Source organism: Oncorhynchus clarkii, chromosome 5, assembly GCF_045791955.1.
Source record: "Oncorhynchus clarkii lewisi isolate Uvic-CL-2024 chromosome 5, UVic_Ocla_1.0, whole genome shotgun sequence".
Classification (NCBI taxonomy): Eukaryota; Metazoa; Chordata; class Actinopteri; order Salmoniformes; family Salmonidae; genus Oncorhynchus; species Oncorhynchus clarkii.
Window position 1 is genome coordinate 22,057,715 of NC_092151.1, and position 13,804 is coordinate 22,071,518.

At 41.5% G+C, this 13,804-nt stretch overlaps 1 protein-coding gene across 1 annotated transcript in view; it reads right to left on the reverse strand.

Moving 5' to 3' along the window:
- Window positions 1–13,804, reverse strand: part of LOC139408543 (junction mediating and regulatory protein, p53 cofactor) — a 56,714-nt gene that overhangs the window by 17,995 nt on the left and 24,915 nt on the right. The window contains exon 2 of the mRNA XM_071152553.1: window positions 10,931–11,104. Within this exon, the coding sequence (XP_071008654.1) occupies window positions 10,931–11,104 (174 nt within the window). The remainder of the gene's footprint in view (window positions 1–10,930; window positions 11,105–13,804) is intronic.

The following is a 13,804-nucleotide window of genomic DNA, read 5'->3' on the forward strand; positions in this document are numbered from 1 at the left end:
GACCGAGAGACTGAAAAACAGCTTCTATCTCAAGGCCATCAGACTGTTAAATAGCTATCACAAGCTGTGCTAATGATAGACTTGAAATCACTGGCCACTTTAATAATGGAACACTAGTCATTTTAATGTTTACATATTTTGCATAACTCACCTCATATGTACAGTTGAAGTCAGAAGTTTACATACACCTTAGCCAAACAATTCCTGACATTTAATCCTAGTAAAAAGTACCTGTCTTAGGTCATTTAGGATCACCGCTTTATTTTAAGAATGTGACATGTCAGAATAATGGTAGAGAGAATGATTTATTTCAGCTTTTATTTCTTTCATCACATGCCCAGTGGGTCAGAAGTTTACATACACTCAATTAGTATTTGGTAGCACTGCCTTTAAAATGTTTAACTTGGGTCAAACGTTTCGGATAGCCTTCCACAAGCTTCCCACAATAAATTGGGTGAGTTTTGGCCCATTCCTCCTGACAGAGCTTGAGTAACTGAGTCAGGTTTGTCGGCCTCCTTGCTCGCACACGCCTTTTCAGTTCTGCCCACAAATGTTCTATAGGATTGAGGTCAGGGCTTTGTGATGGCCACTCCAATACCTTGACTTTGTTGTCCTTAAGCCATTTTGTCACAACTTTGGAAGTATGCTTGGGGTCAATGTCCATTTGGAAGACCCATTTGCGACCAAGCTTTAACTGATGTCTTGATATGTTGCTTCAATATATTCACAGAATTTCTCTTCCTCATGATGCCATCTATTTTGTGAAGTGCACCAGTCCCTCGGGAAGCAAAGCACCCACACAATATTATGTGGCGATCCCGTGCTTCACGGTTGGGATGGTGTTCTTTGGCTTGTAAACCTCCCCCTTTTTCCTCCAAACATAACGGTGGTCATTTTGGCCAAACAGTTCTATTTTTGTTTCATCAGAGCAGAGCACAATTCTCAAAAAAGTACGATCTTTGTCCCCATGTGCAGTTACAAACCGTAGTCAGGCTTTTTTTATGGCGGTTTTGGAGCAGTGGCTTCTTCCTTGCTGAGCGTACTTTCAGGTTATATCGATATAGGACTCGTTTTACTGTGGATGTAGATATTTTTGTACCTGTTTCCTCCAGCATCTTCACAACAGCTTTTGCTTTTGCACTTTTCGCACCAAGGTACGTTCACCTCTAGGAGACAGAACGGGTCTCCTTCCTGAGCGGTTTGACGGCTCCGTGGTCCCATGGTGTTTATACTTGTCTACTGTTGTTTGTACATATGAACGAGGTACCTTCAGGCATTTGGAAATTGCTCCCAAGGATGAACCAGACTTGTGGAGGTCTACAATTGTTTTTCTGAGGTCTTGGTTGATTTGTTTTGATTTTTTCATGATGTCAAGCAAATAGGCACTGAGTTTAAATGTAGGCCTTGAAATACATCCACAGGTACACCTCCAATTGACTCAAATTATGTCAATTAGCCTATCAGAAGCATCTAAAGCCATGACATCATTTTTTGGAATTTCCCAAGCTTTTTAAAGGCACAGTGAACTTACTGTATGTAAACGTCTGACCCACTGGAATTGTGATACTGTGAATTATAAGTGAAATAATCTGTTTGTAAACAATTGTTGGACTTCAACTGTATGTTCAACTGTATGTACTGTATTCTACCCTATTCTACTGTGTTTTAGTCTATGCCACTGACATTTCTCGCCAAATATTTATATATTCTTAATTCCATTCCTTTACTTTAGACTTGTGTGTATTGTTGTGAAATTGTTAGATATTACTGCACTGTTGGAGCTAGAAACATTGGAGCACTGTTGGAGCTAGCAAAAACGTGTATGTGACAACTAAAATTTCATTTGTTTAATTACATTTTTTGTGACCTGAGTTTTTTTAACCAAATTATCACAGATGAGACCAATGTTCATCTGCCTCTTTAAGGGCTGGAGATTACTGTGGTAATGTGACTTGGGTCATGTTTGTGCCTGTGAGATTGAGAGTGACTAGTATCTGTGTTGTCTTCTTTTCCCTAGCAGTTGAAACTCAAACATTGTAAAACAACCTAGCTTGTGAACAAAACAATGTGAATAGCCAAGAAACACAAGAACAAAGTCTCACTTCAGTAGACTTTTGTTTCAAGTAAATTAGACCAACTTTTATGCCTGTGCGCAGGGCTTCTAAAAATGAATCTTCCACAACTCTTCACGCCAGGCAGTGTCGCAGCGCGATGTGGGATAGGCTATATAGGGTTCATAGGTCTTTGTTGTGTGATTAAGTTACCGGCTATGAAACAAAACATCAGAAATACTTTGAAAGCTGCTACTAGGGCATTTATTTTACTATAAATGTGGTCATACTTGACTATTTTTCTCACAAATGCGAGTGAAATGTTCGCACTGTGGAGGCCTGACCACCCACCAATGTGGCTGGGGAAATAGACATCTTAACCGCCTGTTACGGATACAGGTATCCTGTGTCTGTGTGTATCCTGTGTCTGTGTGTATCCTGTGTGTGTTTCTTTTCTCTCCTTCTCCCCTCACAGGTGAAAATCATCACTCCCCAATCAGTCAACAATCAACCCATCAATCAGAAGACACACCTCTTCCTGTTTCCTACCCTATCACAGTTCCTTCCCCATGGTTTAAAAACCCCATCATTTGTTTGTTCAGGAGCTCAATCTTTGTAATGCCATGTTGGTAGATAGCTGTTCTTGATAGATTTCAGTAGCACAATCTCTTTGTAAATGCCATGTATGTAGATCTCTCTCTTTGTGTATTAATTAACCTCTTCTTTTGTTTGAGCACCTCCAAATCACTTTGTCATCTCCTGTGAGTATTGTTTTTGCTTATGGTGTTTGCTGGTGGGAAAAGGGGGAAACCAAGACAAGTCGCCCATGGGCATACACTACCCGTCGGTGAACTTTTGTTAAATACACTAGTTAGAACTGGGCGGACCACCCACTGTATTTTGGTTAGTTAGTTAGCTGTTGTTGAAATAGGCTAGTCTAGCTTAGGGGTGTTTTTGCATATTTGTTTCTTTCCTTGGGTCCAGCTCAGCCCTTTTTCCTGCTCCCCCCCCCATTACCGTGTGTTTATAAATAAACCCTGAGTTTGACGGTATTATTTCGGTTGTCGTGGTTATTTCGTTCACACGTACTTTGTCACAATTATAATTTACATGAGTTATGTTACGGGTCTCACTACCATCCCCCCCCTAGACTGTCGGGCCAAAAGAGATTCGTAACACCGCCAATGCCAAAATCTACCCTCATTTGGAGGGTGGCGGCTATTCATTTTAGGCCTTTGTTCAGACCATTGCAACTCCTCATCATAAGATAATGTGTCTGGTCAATTGTATTCATTCCCATCTGCAAAGCTTCAAACAGCTAAATATAACTCTTGGCCTTGTCATCCTCTTCCTTTCTAGAGGTGACAGGCTTTATTTACACCTTCGACTAGGACAATAGGCGTCAGCACAGACACTGTGTGTATGTTCACCCTCCCAGAGAAGGTAAGAGGAGGCTGTGACCTTAGCAGGTAGGCTATATCTCTCCCTTGGGACATTGATAGCAGTCTATTGAGACTACCTAACCTACCCTCATCTCTACACATTACATTTCTCACCTCACATTACTTGCAACATTTACCAATTTGAACATCAAGCACAATGCAAAACACATGCAAATACCCTATCCTCCCCTCTTTGTCCTCTCCCATCTGTCTCTCCTCTCCCTCCCCCTGTTCTCTCTCTCTCTTCCTTCCTCTCAGTGATACACAGACTCCTCCTTTAATGAAACAGCCAGCTGTATACAGCAGGGCCGCTCTACTGACTCATCAGTCTGGGAGAAAACACAACATCCAACATCCTCCCAACCAAGAACTGACTGGCCCGTCTGGTATTGGGGTTCATTTGCATACAGCTTTGTTTCCAGCCGTTGGCTCGTTGGTTTCACCTGAGGGCAACAGGTGATTGGACTGAAGCTGAGTCAGCATTAAAGCATCAAATAGTCCTTCTGACTAACTATCCCAGACGGATCTACTTAGCTCATGATATAGCAGAGTTAAGGGATTTACTAATATTTTGTAATTGTCATCACAAATAAGGACTAGTGTGTGGAAACCTTAGACATTAACTAAGATGAACCAACAGTTCTGGGTTTCTATGGTGGATAGAATAGACAGTACTGCAGCTCCTCCTATAAATCTAACATTTAACAATGGACTACCAGCAAGCCCACTAAGCACTTTCTCCTTTATTAGAGCCCAGTAGGCTGCAGGGTTTCCGGTAGGAAAATGTGGCGCTGGACATTTGACCGGCAACATTTTAAATTTACCGGACATTTTAGAAATGTACCGGACCCATATGCATTGAGTGCGTAACCTGATTAGGGCGTACACCCACAGCGCTCAGAATGACAGAAATCTATGGTCATTTATCTTAACAGAACAGGCATGTCAAGGATGCTTACCCAATTCCCAATGCTTACCCAATTCTGATGTGCATTTTGAACATGTTAAAATAACTGTCCACATTTACTTTTCCTCGGCCAACAAGACAAGTAAGGAACAGCAAAATCACTTGCCTTTGTCAATCTACTATATTAGAAAAGTTTAGGCTACCTAGTCTATTGGTCAGCTCTTTGAGAAAGACATGTCATATTCCAAACAGACAGTTGTGGGACAATAGATCCCAAATTCAAACAAGCAGTAGGTCTAGGATACAAAAACAAACATGTTAAAAAGCAACAGATCAGAATGTTTAGCTTAAAATGTTGATAAACTATTATTTCTTCACATTATAAGTGTAGCAATGCGCACAAGGCAGTAGACTATGCGGGAAATGTGATTTCCATAATACAATTAGCAGGAAAACACAGTTTCATGTGACAGAGATGAAAATATCCATTTAGAAAGTGAGAAAATCCTCTAGGCTACTTTGAAGCAAGGAAAGACATGCCTCATAATATGTATTATGAGCTCTGACTACAAATGCCTCATATGTATGAGCTCTGACTACAAACATTTATTTGAACAGTCACCCAACTAGGAATTCCAACTCGGGAACTCTTTCTAGAGCTCTGACTTTCCAACCTGAAGATCTCTGACGTCATGATTTCACATCGGATTTTTCAGAGTTCCAAGATGTCTTGAAAGCACCACAAGATGCTGCAGCAGCAGCTCTAGCAGCGTCGACAGATTTTCCACTTAAAGGCTCTGTATCTGTATGCTGTACGAGTGTGATAAAAAAAGATGCATAACAAATATACTGTAAACGCGCCAATTTAATTACACTAAATTATGCAAATGAACCAATAGACCGATAAGCATGACCAGTCAAATGTATTTCCATCAATTAATTGATTGAGATTCACAATGAGATTTTTGCCAATTTAATTTATCAGCTGTTTCATTTTTTTACCGGACAAAGGCCGGCTAACGGAAACCCTGGTAGGCAGGCAGGATTACTGAGACATATCATTGCTCCAGGTTCTGGACATCTGGCAGGTGTACTAGAGGAGAGCAGATCAGTGGAGCTGCTTTGACCACGGTGGTAGGATTATCCAACGAGCCCAGATCCTTCCTGCATATCTCACAGGGTTACCCTACCCTAGACGCTGATTCAAGGTCAGTTCAGCGTTTCTCCTCCAAATGGTTGGTGTTAGGATTTGGGGAGGGTAATCCTTCCCAAATGATCCTAGATCTGTACCTACCGGGAAGCAGGTTCTACCCGGATCTCATAATGCTGCATTGTATTCTGAAGGAACTCCCCTTACACATGGCCATGTATGTATGCGACCAGTGCAGCGCCACAGACAGCCATGCTGGGTGAAGAATGTGATGTGGCCAAAGACAAACAGGGGAAATCACCCCAACCTCCATGACTATAGGCTGAACCCTCACAAGAGATTAGTAAAATAACACACAATCCTCACTAACACAACACCCTCAGAGAGAGAGGGGAGAGGGAAAGGAAGGAGAGAGACAGAAAGACGGGGAGAGAGGCAGAGAGTAAGGTGAGAGGGGAGTGGGAGAAAGAGACTGAACAGAATGATAAGCAGCTGAAGAGAAGAGAGGAGAGGTGTATGTGAGTGCTGAGCAGTATTCCAGCCTGGTTTGGTTTAGAGCCTGAGTACTGACCACAGCACTAATACTTCTACTGTTGGTTAAGCTGCTCTGGGCAGGAAGGCAGGCGGGCTCAGCTGATTTGATCCCCCCATCACACACACACACACACACCATCATATTGCGGGTAGAGGTTAGTGTTAACCACATACCTAGGATCAGCTTAGCCTTAACCATTAGTGGAGTAGGACAACAACAAAACTAGGAGCAATTTCATCCCACCATCTCGTCAGTCCAGTTAGCCACAGAAGCTAACCCTAATGTCAGTAGATAGGACTTAAGAAATAATGTGTATTAGAGTGTATGCTGCTGTCTGTCAAAGAGCTTTTGGCCCACCCTTTAATGGTTCAAACAGCCGACCAATCATCCTGTTACAAATGTTTAGCAAACTTTTAGAAATTATGTGTTTAATCAAATACAAAGTTATTTTACAGAAAACAAATTAACATTTAGCATGCTTATAGGGAAAGGCACTCAACGTGCTCGGCACTGACACAAACAAATGACTGATGATTGGCTGAAATAAATTGATAGTAAGAAGATTGTGGGAGCTGTTTTGTTAGACTTTTGTCATTGATCATAACCTATTGCTGAAAAAATGTAGGTGTTTTGGATTTGCATCCTCTGCCTTATTGTGGATTGAGAGTTACCTATCTAATAGAACACAGAGGATTTTCTTTCACGGAAGCCTCTCTCATGCAAATTCAGTTGAGTGTGGTGTACCGCAGGGCAGGGCATAACCTATTGCTGTAAAAAAGCCCTTATTGTTTTGTTTTTACAAATGACCTTTCACTGACCTTGAAAAAAGCCTGTATGTCTATGTATGCTGACAACTCAACAATATACACATTGGCTGCAAAGGTTTTAAAAAATGACAGAGACAGTTAACATAGAGCTCCAGTCAGTTTTAGAATGGATAACTATCAATAGACTGGTGCTAAATATAATATAAAATAAAAGCATCATTTTTGGACAAATTATTAGCTCAATGCTATACCTTGTTTAGCTCTAGTATTGAATAATGTGGCTATTGAACAAGTTGAGGAGACTAAACGGCTGGGTGTAACCATAGATAGGAAGCTGTCATGGTCAAAACATATAGTGGGGAGAGGTCTGTCCATGATAGGGCGTTGCTCTACCTTCTTGACATCTCAGTCGACAAGACAGGTCCTACAGGCCCGAGTTGTGTCGCACCTGGACTACTGCCCAACTGTGTGGTCATGTGCGGCAAAGAAGGAAATAAGTAAATTCCAGTTGGTCCAGAACAAAGCAGCACGTATCGCACTTATATGTACACAGAGTACAGATACAGTGTCAGTAACACGCATGTCAGTCTCTCCTAGCTCAGAGTTGACTGCGTCACTATTGGTCTTTGATGTGTAGAAGGTCCCAAACTCTCTGTTCAAGCAGTTGGCACACAGTTCGGACACTCATCGGTACAACTTGAGACATGTAACCAGAGGCATCTTCACAGTCCCCAGAACAGAGGCTAGGAAAAGCACAGTATTAAATCGAGCCATGACTACATGGAACTCTCTGCCACCCCAGGTAACTCAAACTAGCAATAAAAACAGTACAAAAAAAACAGACAAAAGAACACTTTACTGCACAAAGGGGACTGTGAAGAGACACAGCCATTGTATACATCTTGTATTGTAATTTGCACTGTACTACAGTACCAGTCAAAAGTTTGGACATCTACTTTTCTTTATTTTTACTCATTTCTACATTGTAGAATAATAGTGAAGACATCAAAACTATGAAATAACACATATAGAATCATGTAGTAATCAAACAAGTGTTAAACAAATCAAAATATATTTTAGATTTTAGATTCTTCAAAGTAGCCACCCTTTGCCTTGAATCTAAAATCCAAACTTTTGACTGTTACTGTATATATATACAGTGGGGAGAACAAGTATTTGATACACTGCAGATTTTGCAGGTTTTCCTACTTACAAAGCATGCAGAGGTCTGTAATTTTTATCATACGTACACTTCAACTGTGAGAGACGGAATCTAAAATAAAAATCCAGAAAATCACATTGTATGATTTTTAAGTAATTAATTTGCATTTTATTGCATGACATAAGTATTTGATCACCTACCAACCAGTAAGAATTCCGGCTCTCACAGACCTGTTAGTTTTTCTTTAAGAAGCCCTCCTGTTCTCCACTCGTTACCTGTATAAAAGACACCTGTCCATACACTCAATCAAACAGATTCCAACCTCTCCACAATGGCCAAGACCAGAGCTGTGTAAGGACATCAGGGATAAAATTGTAGACCTGCACAAGGCTGGGATGGGCTACAGGACAATAGGCAAGCAGCTTGGTGAGAAGGCAACAACTGTTGGCGCAATTATTAGAAAATGGAAGAAGTTCAAGATGACGGTCCATCACCCTCGGTCTGGGGCTCCATGCAAGATCTCACCTCGTGGGACATCAATGATCATGAGGAAGGTGAGGGATCAGCCCAGAACTACACGGCAGGACCTGGTCAATGACCTGAAGAGAGCTGGGACCACAGTCTCAAAGAAAACCATTAGTAACACACTACGCAGTCATGGATTAAAATCCTGCAGCGCACACAAGGTCCCCCTGCTCAAGCCAGCGCATGTCCAGGCCCGTCTGAAGTTTGCCAATGACCATCTGGATGATCCAGAGGAGGAATGGGAGAAGGTCATGTGGTCTGATGAGACAAAAATAGATATTTTGCGTCTAAACTCCACTCGCCGTGTTTGGAGGAAGAAGAAGGATGAGTACAACCCCAAGAACACCATCCCAACCATGAAGCATGGAGGTGGAAACATCATTCTTTGGGGATGCTTTTCTGCAAAGGGGACAGGACGACTGCACCATATTGAGGGGAGGATGCATGGGGCCATGTATCGCGAGATCTTGGCCAACAACCTCCTTCCCTCAGTAAGAGCATTGAAGATGGGTCGTGGCTGGGTCTTCCAGCATGACCACGACCCGAAACACACAGCCAGGGCAACTAAGGAGTGGCTCCGTAAGAAGCATCTCAAGGTCCTGGAGTGGCCTAGCCAGTCTCCAGACCTGAACCCAATAGAAAATCTTTAGAGGGAGCTGAAAGTCCGTACTGCCCAGCAACAGCCCCGAAACCTGAAGGATCTGGAGAAGGTCTGTATGGAGGAGTGGGCCAAAATCCCTGATGCAGTGTGTGTAAACCTGGTCAAGAACTACAGGAAACATATGATCTCTGTAATTGCAAACAAAGGTTTCTGTACCAAATATTAAGTTCTGCTTTTCTGATGTATCAAATACTTATGTCATGCAATAAAATGCAAATTAATTACTTAAAAATCATACAATGTGATTTTCTGGATTTTTATCTAAATAGTTTAACCTACTTTTTTGCAATAATCACTGCCCTTTTTGTTAAAATGTTTACCAGAACCATGCTCAATGCACATCCACTAATAATGACTAACTTCTAGTAGCAGGCAGTATATAACATTAACACAGGTCTCATAAACAATCTCTCAAGCACAAGCACACCTGCTAGTGAGTAGCCAACTAATCTTTATATTTAAAGTCTAGACAACTTGGATCTATTTGCTTGCTAACAAGGTAGAACACTTGAACTGTTATGAATACATTCTCCTGTCTGACTCAAACTGTTTGAAAAACAGCCTGTTCACTATGTTTAGATGTTGAAATCAAGGATAATAATATGCTTATTTCTCAGAATGAGAACGAGTTGCCAATTCCTTATATAACTGCGTCTTTTTATGCTCATTGCACATTTCTAAAACACAGACTAGACAGCTAGTATAACAGTTTGTGGCTAAAATGCTGCTAGAGGTACATGGTGCCACTCACAACAGAAACTGACCATTAATTATCCCCAATCATGTTCATTGATACTTCCGTTTTAGTAGAGTCTTCTCTGTTTTACATTTCTGCAGATGAGACATAAAAGGGTTATCATTAGGTTATCCTCTATTACAATAAAATATTGTCTCAATCTGTTTCGGTGTCCATATGACTGATTACATTGGCCCAAACCTCAAATGCAAATAGCAAGTAGAGGGAGGGGCTTGGTGTCTGTGTGTGAAGGTGCACAGTGCACACAGCACAGAAGGAGCGAAAGAGACAAGCCAAAAAGACAAACTCATAAAATCGGGGAAAAAATAAAAACCTTGATTATTGTAATAGTCATTTGGAACATAAACATAAAATCTTTTATTTATTTTTTGCCTTTTTCAATCTTGTCTCATCACTGCAACTCCCCAACATGCTCGGAACATGTTTCGGAGGACTCATGACTCCACCTTCTCCTCTCCCGAGCATGTTGGGGAGTTGCAGTGATGAGACAAGATTGAAAAAGGCAAAAAATAAATAAAAGATTTTATGTTTATGTTTATGTTCCAAATGACTATTACAAGAATCAAGGTTTTTATTTTTTCCCTGAGGACGCCTAACCGCGCTCCTTAACATCCGCCAGCTATACCCGGAAGCCAGCCACACCAATGTGTCGGCGAAAACACCATTCAACTGGCGACCGAGGTCAGCCCGCAAGCACCCGGACCCGCCACAAGGAGTCACTAGAGCGAGATGAGCCAAGTAAAGCATTCACCGGCCAAACCCTCCCCTAACCTTGACAACGTTGGGCCAATTGTGCGCAGTCCTATGGGACTCCCGGCCACAGCCAGTTGTGGCACAACCCGGGAATGAACCCAGGTCTGTAGTAATGCCTCTAGCACTGCAATGCAGTACCTTAGACCGCTGCGCCACTCGGGAGGCCCCATAAATTCAAATTAATTTGATGTATCGCCCAGCCCTAGTGTGTGTCTGTTACCTTGATCTGCTGTCTGCGCAGCATGGCCAGCTCTCTCATGTCTCTGAAGGGCTGTAGCAGGTAGTGGTAGAGTTGTGTTGTAGCCTCCAGTAACTCTCCATAGGCCTCATCCTCCTCTGGATACACCTGCAGCAGCTCCACCATACTCTCCATGGCCCGGTGCCTCTCCAGCAGCTACACACCCACAAAGAAGATCATTAAACAATTCAGCAAAACATCAAAAATAAAAAGGAACCAAATGAAACATTTTAGCAGCCAGACTGGTTTAGGAGGATTAGAAGAAGAAACAGGAAAAGATGGGGCAAAGTTTGAAGAAGTTTATTCTGTGCCTCTGAATAAGGTGTTATAGGAAAGGCGCTAACAATGGTCAGGAATAGCTCATATCAGACTCTGTTGAAACTAGTTCCATTGCTGATTCACAGGAGTAACTGGCACAGTGTGTGGTTGTCTCAGCCCCAGCACCAGCACAGACCATTTCATAATGGCTGTCTAAACAAAGAGCTCTTTCACCAGCTGCACAGAGAGAAAAAAAGTATTTACCAAAAGTTACAGTACTGGTAAAATGAGAAGGATTGAGCGTGTGTGCAGTGCACAAGCATACATGTGTGTGAGCATGTGTAAATGTTTATGTGTCTGTGGCCATTAAGGTTGAGAAATACTTGGGGAGACCTCTTCTACAATATGGTACTTAAATCGGTTTGCTCCGTTAATGACTAGATCATTCCAGACTGTGACATTTTTTTCCTTTATTTATGATATTATCGTAACATTCTCATTCAATAATCTTAGTACAGCAGAAAAAAATAAGGTTTAGTTCATTCATTTAGACTTAATTTTGAACAAACTGATACAGCCTAACTAATAAAACTGCACAGTTGTGATCTGTAAAGTTCCAATAGTGTATAGTCTTGCATTACACTATATATCGTCAATGTCATTTCACGATAGTCAATTTAATCACATATTGGAACAACTAGGGTTGAATTTTTTCCCGGTATTTGACAAAATGTTCCATTCCGAGAATAAATCACTTTTCTCCCAAGTAAACAGGTATTTCCTGACAAAACCGTAAGTGTCATTCAAAAGCATAAAAAAGCATTGATTAAAGCTTTGACCGAAAATTCAAGAGTGATGCTACTTCAGCCTGATGAGCCATACATTCCTTTCCTTCCAGTTCTCTGCTGCCAATGACTGGAACGAACTGCAAAAATCACTGAAGCTGGAGACTCATATCTCCCTCACTAGCTTTAAGCACCAGCTGTCAGAGCAGCTCATAGATCACTGCACCTGTACATAGCTCATCTGTAAATATCCCATCCAACTACCTCATCCCCATACTGTATTTATTTATTTATCTTGCTCCTTTGCACCCCAGTATCTCTACTTGCACATTCATCTTTGCTAATGTAATTACTTCGCTACCCTGGCCTATTTGTTGCCTTACCTCCCTTATCCTACCTCATTTGCACACACTGTATATATACTTTTTCTACTGTATTATTGACTGTAAGTTTGTTTATTCCATGTGTAACTCTGTATTGTTGTATGTGTTGAACTGCTTTGCTTTATCTTGGCCAGGTCGCCATGAGAACTGTAAATGAGAACTTGTTCTCAACTAGCCTACCTGGTTAAATAAAGGTGAAATAAATAAATAAAATAAAATAAAATAAATGTATGAGCCCCACATTAAAGACATTTAATGAGGCCAAGCCCCAAAAAGCCAAAATAATTGTGCAGTTATCCAATACATACAGTACAAGTCAAAAGTTTGGACACACCTACTCATTCCATTCATTTACTATGTTCTACACTGTAAAATAAATACTGAAGACATAAAAACTATGAAATAACACATATGGAATCATGTAGTAACCAAAAACTGTAAACAAATCTAAATATATTTAGATTTTAGATTTTTGAAAGAAGCCTTACATTGCCTTGACGACAGCTTTGCACACTCTTGGCATTCTCTCAACCAGCTTCACCTGGAATGCTTTTCCGACAGTCTTGAAGGAGTTCCCATATATGCTGAGCACTTGTTGGCTGCTTTTCCTTCACTCTGCGGTCCAACTCATCCCAAACCATCTCAATTGGGTTGAGGTCGGGTCATTGTGGAGGCCAGGTCATCTGACGCAGCACTCCATCACTCTCCTTCTTGGTCAAATAGCCCTCACACAGCCTGTAGGTGTTGAAAAACAAATTATAGTCCCACTAAGCGCAAACCAGATGGGATGGTGTATCGCTGCTGAATGCTGTGGTAGCCATGCTGGTTAAGTGTGCCTTGAATTCTGAATAAATCACAGTGTAAGCAGCAAAGCACCCCCACACCTCCTCCTCCATGCTTCACGGTGGGAACCACACATGTGGAGATCATCCATTCACCTAATCTGCATCTCACAAAGACAAGGCAGTTGGAACAAAAACATCTCAAATTTGGACTTATCAGACCAAAAGGACAGATTTCTACCGTTCTAATGTCCATTGCTCATGTTTCTTGGCCCAAGCAAGTCTCTTCTTCTAATTGGTGTCCTTTAGTAGTAGTTTCTTTGCAGCAATTCGACCATGAAGGCCTGATTCACGCAGTCTCCTCTGAACAGTTGATGTTGTGATGTGTCTGTTACTTGAACTCTGTTAAGCATTTATTTGGGCTGCACTTTCTGTGGCTGGTAACTCTAAATGACACCAATAGGAAGAAGATACTTTTTTTTAAACTTTATTTTACTAGGCAAGTCAGTTAAGAACAAATTCTTATTTTCAATGACGGCCTAGGAACAGTGGGTTAACTGCCAGGGGCAGAACGACAGATTTGTACCTTGTCAGCTCGGGGATTTGAACTTGCAACCTTTCGGTTACTAGTCCAACGCTCTAACCACT